Source organism: Athene noctua, chromosome 22, assembly GCF_965140245.1.
Source record: "Athene noctua chromosome 22, bAthNoc1.hap1.1, whole genome shotgun sequence".
Classification (NCBI taxonomy): Eukaryota; Metazoa; Chordata; class Aves; order Strigiformes; family Strigidae; genus Athene; species Athene noctua.
In genome coordinates, this window is record NC_134058.1 from 2,940,867 (window position 1) to 2,957,777 (window position 16,911).

At 43.0% G+C, this 16,911-nt stretch overlaps 1 protein-coding gene and 1 long non-coding RNA gene across 4 annotated transcripts; both read left to right on the forward strand.

Moving 5' to 3' along the window:
* The first annotated feature begins 340 nt into the window (after positions 1–340).
* AURKAIP1 (aurora kinase A interacting protein 1) lies at positions 341–3,756 on the forward strand. 3 transcript variants are annotated; one of them, XM_074925025.1, is made up of 4 exons: positions 341–392; positions 897–985; positions 1,469–1,917; positions 2,812–3,756. In XM_074925025.1, exons 2-4 carry the CDS (start codon positions 934–936, stop codon positions 2,917–2,919), a joined length of 609 nt encoding a protein of 202 aa, XP_074781126.1. In that variant the 5' UTR covers positions 341–392; positions 897–933; the 3' UTR covers positions 2,920–3,756. The 3 variants fall into 3 exon arrangements, with proteins under 3 accessions (XP_074781126.1, XP_074781127.1, XP_074781128.1); XM_074925026.1 differs by lacking the exon at positions 341–392 and adding an exon at positions 404–533; XM_074925027.1 differs by lacking the exon at positions 341–392 and adding an exon at positions 571–781.
* A 6,389-nt stretch (positions 3,757–10,145) lies between these two features.
* LOC141969113 (uncharacterized) lies at positions 10,146–14,417 on the forward strand. The gene is made up of 3 exons (XR_012634994.1): positions 10,146–10,233; positions 11,562–11,730; positions 14,371–14,417. It is a non-coding gene; the product is annotated as an uncharacterized LOC141969113 (long non-coding RNA).
* The last annotated feature ends 2,494 nt before the right edge of the window (positions 14,418–16,911 follow it).

The following is a 16,911-nucleotide window of genomic DNA, read 5'->3' on the forward strand; positions in this document are numbered from 1 at the left end:
CAGGAGAGACGAAACGGCTGTAGGAAAGGAAAGAGCTTGTCTGAAAAAGCCTTGCAAGTGCTTCCTCCCCTGGACGCTCCAACACAACTCGGGGTCACAACCCTGGTGTGAGGGCGCTGCTGCTCACCCCGCCAAACGGGCACCGAGGGAAACCCTCCGCACGCCCTGCCGGGCCCAGCACCCTCTCCCTGACCTCGCTCCCCCGGCAGCCGCCCAAGACGGGGGAAACCGCGACCCTGGGCCCGGCTGCGGGGCGGGAAAAGCCGCCGGGGCGGGGAGGGCGGGAGGCGGCCGCGGGCCCCCCGCCCGGCCGCGCCTCACTGCGCCTGCGCGGCAGCACCGGCGGGCGCCGACCGGGGGCGCGGCCCGCCGGAAGTGCCGGGGCCGGGATGGTGAGTGATGGCGGCCGCGGGGCCCGGTCGGGGCCGGGAGCCCCGTGTGGGGCCGTACCTCGGGAGCGGGGCGCTGGCGGGGCTTGCCGGCTCGGCTGTGGAGAGGAGGCTGCTCGCGGAGCTGCGGGCCGGCCCGCCTTGGTAGCGGCGCGTCCTTAGGCCGCGCGGCTGTTCCTCAGGGCCTGAGGGCTGTGGGCGCCTTTTTTTCTGCTGTGGGAATAACACCTGCGCACGGAGCTGAAGTGTGCCAGTGGGCCTCGGGTTGAAATTGCCTGAAATTGTCTTATTTTTAAGCCTGCAACAGCTGGAGCTTTATTAACCCCCTTTGCAACTCGGCTACACCAGTGCTTGTGGGCCAGGCCCTTAAAGCAAAACCCCACAGCCTGTTGGTAAAACGAGGAGGGTGTCTCAGCCCATCTTTTTGGGGTTTTGGATTAAATTGAGAACTTTTTAAAGTGCAGAAACAACGTTTGCCTCATTAAATAAATGTTCTTATGTTAACAGTCGTTACTGGCTCTGACGGTGACCGAAGTGAAACAACATGTTAATATCACAGCTGACTTCCCCGTTACTGAAGGCTTCACGAATTGCAGGTAAACAGATGTGATGTAGTTTTCTGCTTTTTTTTTTTTTTTTTTTTTTCCTGGGGTAGTTAGGCTCCCAGGAATTTCTTCACCAGCAGCAGTGGAAGTGGTGAGGCTGTTGATTTAGTAGTTATCGAATGTTACTATGTTTTACTCTGTCAGTGTTGTGTAGCCTGGTTTGACCTCTTTTAAGCTTAGGAGGAGATTCCTTTGCAGCAGAAAAGTGTAGTACATTGAACAGTTATTAGCCATTCCCAATTGTACTTACACAATAAAATACATAATTTTAGTAGATGGCATTACAGCAACATGATTAAATTAAAATTTAAAGATACGTTCTTGCTTCCTGGTGGGAATATAACTTTTGTAAGCAGCTTCCTTTTTAGATCATTCTGGCCACAGTTGTCTGGTGGTTTGAAAGCTGGGCAGAGCTTTTCTTAAGATACTGTTTGAAAATTCTGCCTTTTAAGTGAAATTCTTTTCTTTTCAAAGGCCGCCTTTTGCCAAGGTCAGTGTCTTCCTTTCTTTGCCATCATTCTACATCTGCACACTATAGCACGCAGCCACCTAACAAGAGTGGAGCCCAGCCTCAGCGGTGGTATGCTCTGGACCCTGAACTGGAAGAGATGCTGATCCCCAGAAAACTTTCCATCAGCCCCTTAGAAAGCTGGCTGACAGTTAGATACTTCCTCCCTAAAGCAGAAGTCGTTAATGCTGAGGAAGAAGTGGGCTATGAACCCCTCCAGCAGTATGACTGTCCCCCATCTGATGAAGGAGCTGATGTGGAGGAAGGAGACGGAACACTTAGCAACAAGATTCAGTGTAAGAACGTTCTGAAGATTCGCAGAAGGAAAATGAATCGGCACAAGTTCAAAAAGCTGCTGAAGCGGAGGAAGTTTATACGGAGGAGGATAAAGGAAGGTCGCAAGAAGAAACGTCAGGTATGCTCAGGGTAGAGAGAACTTCTTGACATAATAGTGTCCACTTCTCAAACTGCCTCTGTTCAGGTATCAGATTATGTTTTTAGGTGGAATTGATTTGGGGAAACTTGGAGAGCCTTAATGAATTCAGTATTTACTGGTTCAGTAGCTTTTTCTGTTTTGTGTGTGACCTGTACGTCTTCAGAAGTTGGAATTTAGAAAATTTCTGTGGCTGTAAACATATATGTGTGGTAGTTACTAGATGTAATTTTTGTTGTATGATCAGTAACTTAAAAATATATGGCTTATGGAGTATTTTAGCATTTGTGCAGAAGATTAAATCACGTGTCTGTGTTCTGTCAGGGAGACGAGTTTTAATTTCTTCCCTCAAGTGCTTCCTCTTCTCTTTTTCTGTGCAGAAGCCTTTTAGTTCCCCTGATAGAAGGGGTGAGGGAAGCTGTGGGTCGAATTGTAGATGTTCTCATTCAACACTGCTTTCCAATAGTCCCTTAGGTTTGCTGTGATGTAGTTTAGTTCATTCGCTGGTAATTTTCACCTTGCCTAGGTGCAAATTGGGGTTAATTGTAATTCCGTTTCTTTGAGTTTGTAGGAAGCAGTGTTGAACACTTTATGATGAGGAAATCTTCTTAATTTTCTTACAGTTTTGTTTTCCACCTTCTCAGTTTTCCTCGCACAGGACTCTTAAAATAATGCTACCAAGATCCTTGTGCATTTGAATATATTTTCTGTAGTAAGGCTATTCTGACCTGTGTAACAAGCTGCCTGCTTAAAAGCATTTCTTTCCTTTGTATGTGTTGTACCTAGATTCTCCTTGGGACACGTGGGCAGCGGCTGAATACTTGAGTGTTGCTTCTGAGTTATGTTACTTTTTTTTTTTTTTTTTTTCCCTTTTAGATAAAATTTGAGAAAGATTTGGAGCGCATCTGGAAAAGAGCTGGTTTGAAAAATCCTCCTGCGGGATGGCAAACACCCCCGATATTTCTGAAAAGTTCAAAGCGATAAAAACACTTGTAATGAGTTTTAACCTGTAATTGTAATTAAAAAATATTTAAGTACGCAGATTGCTTTTAACCTTTTTCTGAGTGTGATGAAATTAGTAGGAGGAAATTTTCAGTCTTGGTGAGCAGTTTTCCAATGGTAAGATATTATACCTGACAGCGATGTGCTTTTCCTCCTCCAAAGAATGGTGTGAGCCCTTTGTATAGTGACTCGGCCCTGCTGTGTGCGGTGCTGTGCTGCTGCCCCCACCTGTCTGGCTTAGACTAGAGCTGAATTTCTGAAGTTGCTGTTTAAGGTTAGACTGAACCATGTACTATAACAATCGGTCGTGGGAGATGGGATAACTGAAAGAATTCTTCTGGTTGTAAGTGTATAGAAGACACAAGTATTTTGAAAAGTTCTTTTCAAAATCTCATTATTTCTTGGCCTTATTATAAAAGGACTGGTGTTGACTAAGAGTTATTGTGAGATACAAATTGAAGCAGAAGAGTTGTTGTGAAATAGGAATTGCATCAGAATTTCACAGAATATATCTGCAGAAGCTTTAATTTTCACTTCTCTGAAGCCGTGGTGTCATGTGGCTTTAAGGATGTATGAGCATCCTTAAAAGGTGTTTTTGTTTGTTCTGTTCGGTGCTAATAAAAATTGTTATTTTTTTCTATGGTTGACCCCGTCCTACAGAACATCCAGATATTGGTATCAGTAAAAGTACAGAGCTAATTGTTCATTAACTACAGAACCTGTTTTGTGCCTGAGACAACCTTGTAATCAGCTGGTTTTACATGATTGAAGAGAGTCATGAAAGCTGTGAAAAATACAAATGTTTATTTTAAACCCTGACCAGAGGACTTTATGTCTGGGTTCTGTTTTGGGGTCTGCTTCAGATTTTTTCTGCCTGAGGCAGTTAACTTCTGTGCAATGTCGTTCTTCCCTGTTTATCCAGCAGATAGATGGAATGGAGTCACTGCTGAGAAAAAGGTGGGAAAAAGAATGAGCTCTCTTAGGCTCGTCGTTCTACCAGAAAATGCGTTCCCCTTTATCTGCCAGGAGCAGGACACTTGAAAGGGAAGGAAAAAAATCATCCGTAGAACTCATTGCTACTAGGTACAGTGTCATGTTGCTGCAGGAGGGACAGGTGACTCCTCACACACAGTGAACATGTGCCAGGGTCTGTGTGTGGCTCTGCTGCTCTCGTCACCAGATGGCAGTAAATTCAAAGCCTCTGGAACTTCTCAGCCATTAATGTAGAAGCTAGCTGGAGCTTTATGTTGGAATTTTAAGGAAAGGGTACACTCACATTTAAAAGTTGATTAATCTTGCAAGAGAATTGTTGGCATTCTGAGAACTGTATTGAATTCCTGTAGAAGCATGTGGTTAGCATGTTTTTATAGTTATTTTTTCCAAACCAGATGTTAACAGTAGGCAACCTCGATTAAAAAACTTAAAAAGATGTTCTGTCTTTTCGTGCTTTAAATAGGCAGCAGTTGCTTTTAACTGAGACCAGTAGGACTCTTTCATTAGGCCCACTGTCAGGATTTCAACGAAGAGGAGGGTGTCTAGCCATGAGCCTTACTTTCTGAGTAAGAGAAGATTGAGTTAATTCTGGTTTACAAGTTTGTTAAATATGCAGAGTGCATCTAGGCATTTCTAAAGTATCAATCCGCATTCCCTGTGCAAAGATGCATAGATAAAAGGTTGGAGCCTGAGAGGATTAGCACCTTTGAAGCCAGGTCTGTGTCTTTTTCCCCAGTCACAGTTGTTTTAAGAGCCTTTATGCCAGCATTGTTGTTCTGTCAGCCCTATAGATTCTCTTACTAACTCTTAGTCCAAGCTTGCTGTTTTTCTGTCTGGGGAAAAATGATGATCAGTTTGCACATTTCCAGGAGATTGCTGGCTGCTGAAGAGTTGGGATGCCTTTGGAATTACACAGAACAAAAGACTTTTAACAAAGACAGCAGTAGCATGCCCTGTTCACTTAGCAGTGCTGTACCTCTGATTCCAGTTTTGATGTTTATTCTTCCTTGATTTTGTCGGTCTTAATCCTACAACTTGTATCTTTGTTCTCTGTTGTAGTCTCTGAATCTACCAACTACCTAATGGTATGCTGTCCACTTTTATCCACTAAGGCTTAGCTTGGTCTTACCTCTGTAGTTTGACATAAAACCTCTTGAGAAGCATCATGACGGGGCTGTAGATCACAAACTTGTCCATTGTACTCACATCTGCTGGAGTCATGCAGGCAGAGAACTTTGTATGCCATTTTCCTGGGTCAGCACCACCACCTTGCTCTAACTTGTTTTTACATTGGGATAGTAACTAGAAAAGAGATTTACTGAAATAGTGGGAATTGCAAAACATAATCATTCAGTACCTCGTGATGGTCCAGTGCAAGTGAACTCTTGTACCATGGTGTATTATACTAGGGTACTTATGTGGTGAATTGCAACTCTCCATGGAGTAAAGTAGCTTATTAAATGGTTTGCCCTCTAAGTAGTAGTCCAAATTGTAGTCTGCCAAGGGTAGTTCTTACTTTTACATCTGTTAGACATAATTACACAACCATGTATAGAAGTCTGGAACTACTGTGTAATTTACAGGTGTCTGTAAACCATCCATGGCACTTACTGCCAGTATTAGTCACAGAAATGCTCCATTCCTTCGTGCTGAAGGACCTCAAAGCACATCTCAGAATTTGTATTTTCTTTGTGGCAGATAGTGCAACGACTCTATCTTACGTGGCACTAATCAAATACATACCAGGGTTGTATCAACTTGCTTTAACTCTCTTGACCACAGGATGCAATTTTGAACTGTCTCTCGCTTTGCTAAACAGAGAATCAGATAGGTGAAAGCTGCACCTATTTTTCTGTAGGGGGAGCACGAGTATGTAATACACTATTCACAGAGCTTTATTGTGAGTTGCTGTTCCTCTCCCAAATCCGTGCATTCCAACGTAGCTGCACACTTGGAAAATGTATATGTGTATGTGCATATGTAGCTGTGGCAGAAAAAAAAAAGGCTTCAAACAGGAAACGTTTTTATAATACTCAAAATATTTAAGACTGGAAGATTTCTCCTTTGTTTCATTATTCTGCTGTTCTGAGAGAGAGGAAATGGTTGAAAGTCATCAGGAGCTTGCTAGATGAATTCTTGCTCTTTATTACAGAGACTGGAGATGTCCTGTGGGATGGTGATTTTATGTTTGAAACTGCCTGACAGTCATTGGTCTGGAAAGGTCCCTCAAAATTGGAATATAAACCCAATTCCACTCATGCTTACACTCCTAATTCTCGGATTGCAGTCACTTAAATACAGACAGAGAGCTCGGATAGCTGAACAGAACATCGAGTCTGGTAGTTTTATCACAGCGATCCAGTTTGTGCTGAAATGAGTTGGCTCTGAAGCAGGAAGTCAGCTGACTCAGAAGGGATGAAAGTTCTGCGTTTTGTTTCTCTCAGCCGAAGCATCACATTGCAAACTCAGAGGCTGTTACTCTTTTTGGAAGGGTCAGACCCCAGCAGCATAGTGACAATGGGCTTCAGAGATAGAAATGGTATTTCTGCCCCAGCAAGTAATGGCTGCTGGAAAACTTGAGATTTTAGTTGTCTCCTTGACCTGGATAGCAATGTTTCTTCCTAGGGTGGGAACTAAATGCATTTTTAGGAGTCTTCTCTCTAAGAATGCATTGCATCAGTGTGGATTGTTGAAGTTTTTTAGAGGCTTCTGGACATAACAGTTCTTTCATCCAGACAAATGAATCCAATAAAACTTACAAATAACTTACAGCAGAGAATTGGGCCTGACTGTATATGGGCAAGGGAGCAATGCAAAAGAACTGCTTGCTGCAGCTTTTCCTCAACTACTGTGTTGTATAACACAATCCAAGAGAGGTTTGACTGGCACAGGGGTGGCAAAGTCTGGATCAACTGTACTTTGCGTAGCTAGATGATTGTTTAGTGGTCCGCAGTGGTAGAGATGAGGTGTTAGCAGTGACAAGAGATTTTTAGAAATAACGCTGAAGCAGGAGATCTGTGATACTGATGGGGAGTAGAAGATTTATTTCAATTACCTTTTTATAAAGAAAACAACTGCACTATTTCAGTGTAAATGGGGAAGCCGAGCAGGTTGGTTCCTTTGGTAACAAGGATTGAACCCCAAATTTGTGGAAAGTAGAAACATTTAAAATGTATGTAAATTTGCATCAGTTTAGCCATTTGGCTTAACCTTTTCAGGCACCAACAGCAGTTAACTACAGCACCTCTGATGGTCTGGAGTCTACAGAAGAGATTTTTGGCTCTATATGGCAGCGGTGTGCTCCAGTTCTCCACAGGAACAGGCTTCTTGGTAATTGTCTGCTGTAGTTTTGGCACACTTCAAATTAATTCTGTTCAACTGTGAGTTTGTCATAGGAAAAGGGAAAGGCCAGCAGTCAATACAAGATGTTCCTTTCCTTTGGAAATCTTGTGCTTACCCTACAAAGCATGTTGGATAGTCTGCTAGCTGTTAAAGCAGCCCTGAGGCTGTGCAGGCAATGAGTCTGAGGCATGGATGCCCTCTCGGTGCTGTCCTTGGCACAGACAGAGGACAGTTTGCTGGCTGTCCCGGAAGGAGTCATGTGGAAAGGAAATGGAGTGGAATGTAATGATGGCTTCCCCAGCTCCTGAGACCAAACCTGAAGCTGATTCAAACCAGGAGCTGCCTAGGTTGTAAAGGGACTGAAGACTTGATGTCAAAGATGTCTGATCTGAATTGAGGCTGTTTGTAGACATGCAAAAGGCTGAGTATCCTTAAATCCTAAACCATGAGGAGCCTGGAAGAAAAGTTACATTGGTACTACCCAGATTTTGTTAGGCTGATGGAGCATCACCTTGAAAGGATCCAGACTGAAAGAGTTTATTCACAGTGTTTTCAGCCGTGATCTCACGGGAGGAGGCACGTGTGTGTTGAAGTGCTGAGGACAGGCTGTGGGATGCTCAGTAAACCTGGCTGCACACAACAGTAGCAGCAAATGTAGAGAGAAATATTCTTCATGTTACCGTTGTATTGGCTCCTGATAGGATGTTCGTTTTTATTTTTTTTGAGCATGGTGTTTTTGTGGTGGTGTTGGCTTTTGTTTGTGGGTTTTGTTTGTTTGATGGTTTTTGTGGTTGTTTGGGGAGGGGAGGAGCAGGGGGTTTGGTTGTGTGGTGGTTTGCATTTTTTTTTTTGTTTGGTGGTTCTCTGTTTTGGTTTGGGTTTTTTTACATCAGAGGGAGAGGGCAGGGCTGATGCCTTTTCCTTTGCTCCAGGAGGATTTCTCTACATACCGTAACTCTGGCACTAGAAGTCCAAGTTCTTTTTATGTCTGTGTTGTGGGAACTGTTGTTCTTTCTTCCATCAGTAAACTCAAGATCAGGCTTAAAAGGAGTACGTGTTAGCCCATGTCAGGGAACGTTTATGAGCATCTGGAGTACAAAACACACTTTTCAGGGGGTTAATAGGACCTTGCTCCTTCTGTTACCTGACCCATTGCCCAATAATTCCTGAGCAGAAATAATGTGTACCTTTGCTCTGGTGAGCTAATACCCGTATTAAATAGAACACTTTCACATTAAAAACTGTCAAAATGTTTCCTAGGGTAAGTTAGTGTATGTACATTGGCTTCAGTAGCTCTGATTTGGTCCTTCTCAAAATATGAAGCCAGCTCTGCTGCAGTGGGTGTGAACCCTAGTCCATGTATTCCAAAGTTAATAAACTGTGCTTGTTTGCACTAGCTGAAAATCTGGCCCATGTGATCTTACCGATCTTGCAAACAGCACCTGTGGATAACTAAAATCACTATTTTTTTTTCTTCTTTTCACCATTCATGCTGTTCTGCTGTTGGCATTTCTGTTTTGACTGTGAAAACATCCTGGTTTGGGTTCTTTCGGGCTGAGCCTGGTCGGTTACTTTCCAAAACCAACAGCAGTCTGTACTTAACCTGGAGCATTGCATTTGTAGAACTGAAATGGTTTTGAAAAGTGGGTTTTGCTTTTTCTACTGATTTTTAAATTTAAAAAAAAAAAAATCAGTAACTGTAACTCTTGTAGCTACCTGAGCTTAATTTAAGCAAGCAGTGTGCTGACTTTCCCATGGAAGTATCCATCCTTGCTTGCCTTTCCCTTTAAGACAGAGGAACAAAACTGAAACAAGGAGTTTTGTGAGTTAGAGAATTTAAGAAGACTGGCTGATATATGACTCTCGGGTCAATCCCCTGAAATAAGGCAATTTTTTAGTCTTGTTCACTGCATGGGCACTAATGCATCTCTCCTCTGTTATGATAGTTCAAAACTTGTAAGAACTCTAAATCAGACTTATTCCTTACTCTTGAGTGTAGCTGAAATGGGCTATTGTATTTCAAAATAACAGGAAGAAGGAGGAGGTTGAATGGACAGTGGAATCGTGTAACTGCATGTGCCTTGTTTCCTTGGGAAATGTGGCTAAAATTTAGTTTAAAGTAGAAAAATAACATGAAATATTGGTCAAGAATTATTTTTTTTGCTTGTTCAATAAACAAGACTTGATACCGATCGGGCAGATCTTGTGCTGAGGGAGTGTCATTGCCTTTGGTATGTCAAGGTCGGGAAAAAACACTCCTGGAGCCTCTCAGCAACTGCAAGCACTTCAGAGTCCACAACCATTTGCAGAGTGATTGGTGTTAAGGCAAGGATGTGGAGTCCTGAGCCAAGGAGTTGGTACGTCAGGTAGAAAACTAACAGACTGGAATTTGTCAGGGTTGTGTTAAGAGAATTAATGATTCATGGCAGGATGCTTCTGGCTGAGCTTTATCACCAGCCAGTGAGGAACTGGTTAAACTTGAAGAATAAGCAGTCACAGAAGAGTGTGCCAAAGAAAAAAACCGGTAGAAGAAACTGCAACAGTTAGAGTCAGCAGTGTGACTGTGTGTAAACAGCACCACGTTACTCACCAGCTCCGTTCCCTGGGTGCTTTTGAGTCAGAGCCGTTTACTGACAGAGCAGCTGGTTCATTGTGGAACAGCCAGCTGGAGTCTGTCCAGCAGCAGAATCAGCAGGTACATCCCCGAGGCAGAATCTGGGACTGCTCACCCAGGCTTAGCAGGCCTTGCTTTGGCTTCTCTGACCATTCATATTGTTTCAGTTACTGTCCAGAAGATGCTGCTGCATTAAGATCTTTTCTCTTGCTTTCCCTAGGTCTGAATGGGCATCCTCCAGAGAGCTCTGGGCTCAATTTTACTGTCTTTGTGATGGGGAGGAACGGCCCGTAATACTGCTGGCATCCTGCTGTCTGTGAGAACTTCAGCTGTAGGCCCATCCCAAGGTAGGACAGAGCTAAACGTGTCCTACTTTCTGATAACAGCATCCATCCCTTGGGTTGGGTTGTAGCCCTCGGAAAGACAGGAAAGACTTTCTCTCGCAAGTAATTTATGCAAAAACCTGGGACTGTGAAGAGAAAGTGAGCGGAAAATAACGATATCTGTGCCTTGGGTGCAACACCACCTCCTTGAGTCATTTCTAATTACGAAGTTGACATGGGGACCGGAAAGGAGAACAGATGAAAATACATGTATGTGGCTTTCAGCATAGGGACAGCTGCTTCTGGAGTAGGGCTGCTAGGTTCGAGTAACTTGAACATTTCCAAATTGTAGAGATGGAGGAATAAGCATTACTGCATTTGGTGTCATGGGGCTGCTCCCCAACTTGGAGTGGGAACTCTGAATAAGCTTTACTGGTGTTTTGGGTTGTTTTGTTCCCCCCCCCGCCCCGCCCCTTCTTGAAATGGTTTCTGTTATCGGAGCATACACAAGCTATTGAGAGGGATGACAGGTTCCATGGCTCTGCAGAGCGCTGCAAGCTTGTGCTGTTCTGCACAGCTGAGAGAAGCTGTACTGGGAGAGAGCAGCACAAAGCATGTATGCCATAAACTGGGCACAGGCACAGATCAGCTCCAGGCAAAGCTTTCTGTTGTGTACCTGCCTGGGAATTAACTCTAGCAGTCAGGTTTCAGGTACATGCTTGGAGAGAGGAATGAGATCTGCTCTGTTGAGCCAAGGGGAAGTTGTCTTTTTCCATTCTAAAGGGCTGTTACAAAAAGCCTAAAACCAGCAAGGGGAAAGTCAGTTTGTTTGCTGTGTATTGCAGCCTGGAGTAAATCAAAATCAGCTTAGACATGCTCATAACTTGGGCTGGATCCTGCTGAGTGATCATTTATTTCCCTTGATATGGCTCAGTTTCAGTGTGTCTCGGGGTCCTGTAAGCTGCACTGAAGGGGTGTGGTATGTTTGATGTGAGAGGCTTTTTCCCTTTTGTCTTTGGTATTCAAGAGACCTCTAGCAATGTTTTTTTAAAAAAAAACAGCCACAAAAACCACCCCAAAACGTGCAGTTTTCCCTGCAAGCATCAGCTCTGTCATGAATAAGACAGAACTCATGCAATGGTGGAAGCTGTGGCTTCTACTAAAGGGCAGAAATTAGGCTCTGTGGGGGTAATTGCTGATTTGACAATACCAGCTTAAGTTAGAAGGGGTATGTGGGGTGGGTCTCAAGTTTATATCCTTTCTTTCCTCTGTCCTAAACTATTATCCAGTGGCTTTTGCTTACTGTTCTGTGCAGCAGCTGAGACACTCACCCCTCTATTCTTTTATTTAAGCACTGTGTTATTTTATGGAGCCAAGAAGTACTAAAGGAACAGCCTTCTCTGCTGTGGTTCTGTCAGGAGCACCTCATTTACTGTGACTGTAAAGAGCCAAGTTTCTATAAATTTACAGGATCCGTATTTTCTTCAGCTAAACCGTTCTCTCTGGACCTGTCTGTTGAAGGTAATTTTACTAGAATGATCACGCTGGGGTATTTCACTCTTTCACAACTCCTCAAGGGCCACTTGGACAGCAGGCAGCTTCTGCAAGAAAAATTAGGCAGAGCTGCATGCTTTTCAAGCATCTTACATAAATCACACTTTTGAGAGGATGCACTGACTTCAGAATACTGTTAATTTCTTCATTGATGGCTGGCTACTCTCTGTTGGTGTTTATGTTTCATGAGCACTAAAAAAGCACCTTGCATCTACTGGCTAATTTCAAGGAAGAAAGGGGTAGTGATGATGATGCTTATTAGAGTAAGAAATCCTTGGGGACTAGAGAACACTGAAAGGTTCCATGTTATACCACTAGTTTAACTGGGATTATTGTATTATTTAAGATATAAGAAATGAGGAGCCAGGAGCTTCTGAGCTCTGACATGTTTCCTCTGTGACATTTGGCAAGATACTAAAAAGTTTTATTTCTCGTTTTCCTCTCTTTCTTAAAGAGGATGAAGATCCTTTTCAAAAGGGTGGTAGAAAGTTAAATTTAGTACTGTAGTATAATACTCAGATCTTTGGCTAGAAGGAGCAATGCTGATTCAAGCAAATAGGTTTGTATGCAGAAATAGAACACTTGATTTCTAAAGGAGGCAAAGCAAACAGCACCTTTTAGTTAGTTGTAATTGCCGGAGTCCTCTTGGATTGATCTAGAGCAAATACACAATTCATGTAGACTACCCTTAAAAGCTGGCGAGGCTCCATGTTTGTGTGTCTAAATTTGGCAGGAGGATTATACTGCATTATGGAAAGCAATCTCCTTTCAGCCAAAGTATTTTTATTTTAAATGAAATGGCCTGCAAATCTGGGGTAAATAATAAAACTCTCTGGGAGGCAACCTTTGAGCACCCTTTTCAGAGCCAACCTATTAATTTTTCCACTCTTTCCCAGTCATTTCTGATCTCAAAATAAGATGCTGTCCCTGGAATCCCACTGCTTAATTATTTTAGGCGGGTGCAACAGATGGACTGCAATTAGTGTGAGGGATGAAGTTTCCCTTCAAAAGCTCATAGTACCAGAACACTGTTCCCATGTACGGAGAGACCGAAAGATGTGGTTTGAGGCACAATGCTGATGGTCAGAAAGGGGACACAAAATGCCATCTCTCAGCTAAATGTGTCTGCTCCCTGAGTACCCTCAGAACGTTCTGGGTCTTCACAGAAATAGAGTGCTGTGTGCTTGTGGTTTAAGCTTTTCCCATGTTCAAGAAACCTGACCTGCTGTGTGAGATTGCTGGAGAACTGCTTTGGAAGAGGCTCTCCTGTTAGTCCTCTCCACTAGCACTGAATCAGTGCTGTTAGTGGGTGATCACTGCTTTTAATTTTGTTCTGGCATGGAATCTTAGCAGGTTACTTGTGAGAAACAAGCAGAAATGGGGAGTTAGGCAGTAACAATTACGGCTTCAAAGCCTGTTTAAATATACGTGAATCTTCTTCCTCCTTCCTTCAGAGTGCTTTTAGGTTCAGACCTGGATGTTGTTCTTGTCTCTGATAAAGGAGAGCAGAAGCACAGGCCTCTTTGGTCATTTATCTTGCAATGTGCTCAAGGGGCACGTGAGCAAGCAGGAGCACTGGAGAGTGGTGCAGGATTTCTGGGCGCTGTTCTTCAGTGGCCCTTAGCCCACTTACTTCTCCCCTCTCCCTCAGAACCGACCTTCCTTGTGTAGGATGAACAACTTCCATGTAAACTGCCTTGAGATCTGGAGTGAAAAAGTGTGCTCGGTGCAGGCCTCTCTTTCCAGAGGAGTGTTGCTGAACTGAAAGATGGGACCCAGGTCTGCCTGTCTGGTGCCTTTTTTCTGAAATTTAGAAAGTGTTTGAGTAACAGCCAGGTGGAAAGTCAGAGTTTTGAGCTGCTGCCTTCTCTCACATTTCTTAAGACAAACACACTGGCTGAGTAAATGTTCAAAGTGATGATTTGATCCCTCAATCATTTCCTCCTGAATCTTGGTGCTGTCTACCATCTGCCAAATTGGACCAGGACTAGGTATCTATCCCCTAGAGCGGAGCCTGGTGGTTTCAGTGTGGATTTGAAAACACTAAGATGCTGCAGAACCGCAGCTCCCATGGGAGTGAGTCAGTCCCGTGTCATAGGTTGGATGCCCTTCTGTCTCGGGCACTTGATATTCAGAAGTTAATTTGAGGGGGGAAATCATTTGTCTGTATAGATCTAGAAGGTTTGGGGGTACTCAGTTGCAAGTGGTAGCTTGTCAGGAGCCCTGAAAAAAAATCCCCCCCTGCTTCCTAATGATAGAGTTGCTGGCTGCTACTCTGAACCTTAAAGGAGGATTAAGAGATGCTTATCCATGAATATAGCCAAGTCCTGAAGTTATGATTGATGGTAACTACAATTCAGATTTGCATATTTTTCCATCCCCTCAGGAACTTCACAGCTCATGCGGTGATTTTGAGCTCATACCTGCTTTTTTCTTTATTTTATTTTTTTTAATTCGATGTGTTGAAGACACTACTGGCTCTCTGAATAGCCTAGGGGATAAGCACTTAATATTTTAAACAAAGTAAAACTTAAAAAAAAAAAAAAAAATTTCACTGTGGTCTCCTGAAAAGAAGCAGCAGATAGTAATGACTCTTGTTTGCCCTAGGGAACTGGAACACTGGAAAAATCTGAGAGGCAAAAGGTGTGACGGGCCATTGTAAAATTAAAAATCAGGCTCCCTGCAAGGACAGAGGCACCTGAGGCTACGGAGCAAGGGACTGCTAGGCTGACATGCCTCTGGTCTGGGCTGTATTCCTAATTCTGCCACTGATCCCCTGTGTGAGTTTGGGTGAGTCATTTCCTTCTGTCTTTGTATGTCTCCCTCCTGCTCCTGTCTGTTTAGACTACAGACTCTTCCTGCGAGAAGCTGCCTGTGCTGTATGTGAAGCTGGCTGATGTGGAGCAAAGAAACACAAGCGTGATACCACCAATAAAAAGACCCTTGCAAACATGAATGAGGGACCAGAAAAAAAAAACCCAACACATAATGTGGTTTTAGGTTGTCTCTTTTAAAAGACATTTTAATTGAAAAAATGATGGCAAGCTACTTAAAATTAAATTTATTTATTTATTTTCAACTAAAATGAAATTATTTTTGTAGAGAACTGATTTCCCAGATTTCCCTTTACACGCTTTGGTTTATGCCAAAGGTATTAAACTTAAAAGAAAACTATAATTCACACCTGCTTTATGGATGTCAGTGGGGTGCTTCTTTGGTGTCACTGTTTCCATTCCGGATTTGCTTGCTGGTTGTTGTTTTCCCATTTCTCATTGGTCAGTGGTTTTTTAGGGTGAGGACTTTGATTCTGTATGTACCATCTCTGTCTCAAAGGGATCCTGATAATGGTTGGTGCCTATGTATATAATGAAATTTAATGGTAATTTTGATACTTGATATCTGAGGAAATGCTGGCTACACACATGGAATTTTCTTTTGTGGCTAGCCTAGATGTAAGATCACAGCCCATTATTACTGTCACCTAATGAAACCTCTCCTTTAGCTGTAATAGGAGGCACTGCTATAGTACAAGAGACTGTAGGTTTCAACCCCAATTAAGATTTGTGAACTAAAAATGAGTTCAAAAGAAAGTAATAGAGGAGATGGAATATTCAAGTGTTCCCTTGATCAGGAACCCTAGAGGAAGTCTTTGCCTGCTGTGATGAGGAGGTTGTGCTTAAATTAAATACCATTAAAAACAAATCCACAACAACCAACCACCTCAGTGAGAATATTTATTGATCTGTTGGGATTTAACCAACTCAACACTTAGCCTAACTGCATCTGATTCAGGTGCTTATCTGGAACAACCTGGAATTTGATGCTGATTTAAAGAAATTTTTTTACTATCAAAAATTTACAGGGTTTTGACAGTGTTTTTCACAGGTTATGAATGTCATGGTACATTATGTTTAGGCAAATCTGTTCAGCAGCAGAAAAACCATCTGGTGAAGCACAGCTACATGGGATCTACAGAAAGGACAAGGTGAAGAGAAGGAGACTCTGCATTTTCTTCTTTTAATGAAAAGGGTAATCAAATATCACCATTACCTAAAGCTCTCTGGTGGTAGGATTAATGATCTGGTGGCTATTTGTGGAACACAAGGTTTTATGAGGAAGATTCTTAGCAGGTGTAAACCGACACAGATCCATGGTAGGTAGTATAAGCTTGCTGATTTATATTTGCTAAGTACCTGCCTCTGATTTTTTTGGGCACATAAATCCATTTGGCTTTTCTACCCACACTGAACCCAGCTTTTTGGGTTTTCATGTTGTGGAGAAATCATCAAAATGCATTTTTATCTTGGAAAAATAATCTTCAGGCTTCAGTCTGGAAAAAAAAAAAACAAACCAAAAAAACAACACAAACCCCAACCAAAACCCGTGTTGCTTTCCTGGGCAATTTCTCTGTTTTTCTAACTGGTTTCTATTAATGGTTTTGAGATGAATCCTGGGAATCTGAAGCTGACTGCTTTCCAACAAAAGGGGGTGTTTAAATATAGTGCCATCCAAGGATGCTAGACGACAGGAACCACTGAGCTGTAGAGATGCCTTACGGCAAAAGATGCAGACGGAGCTCTCTGACCTGTTATGAGCACAGCAGTGCTGGAAGAACATATAAGCACACACATGCATACTTATTAATGGCTTCAGTAAGACAGCAGTCTGCTTGGATGCTACAGTTTAACTCCTTGTTTGTGCATATCTAAGTCTCTGCTAGGCAAGCTGCAAAGCTCAGCTCAATAAGCAGAAGATCAAAAACCTCTTAAGATTCCATCTAGCTAAATATCTTGCATACTTGGACATTCACATTCATTAATTTATGCTCCAGTGCCTTTGGCACATGGGGAAGTAGAACTTTCTAGCTGGAGATCCAAGACAGGGAGAAGTTGAGGAATTGCCTGCAAAGGACAGCCCCCAGATAACACGTACTGTTCCTGGGCAACCCTCTCCTTTTGCTTCAGAAGTGCTTGGGCATAGCATAGCTTAAATTGTTGCAGTGACTGCCACTATGGTTCTGTGGGCTGCACCTTTGTGCTGGAAACGGGTTGTCCCAGGGCTATTATTGACTGTTGCCGTGGTATTGTTTTATAAATATGTAGTATAAAGGGTGTCAGAGATCTGCCATTCCCATACGCTAGGCATGTG

What these genes read in the sequence shown, in the direction of transcription:
- AURKAIP1 (XM_074925025.1), top strand. Translation starts at nt 934, where the DNA reads ATGTTAATATCACAGCTGACTTCCCCGTTACTGAAGGCTTCACGAATT. An exon ending in GAAGGCTTCACGAATTGCAG is followed by an intron (nt 986 to 1,468) that starts GTAAACAGATGT and finishes TTCTTTTCAAAG; the next exon opens with GCCGCCTTTTGCCAAGGTCA. An exon ending in GTCGCAAGAAGAAACGTCAG is followed by an intron (nt 1,918 to 2,811) that starts GTATGCTCAGGG and finishes TTTCCCTTTTAG; the next exon opens with ATAAAATTTGAGAAAGATTT.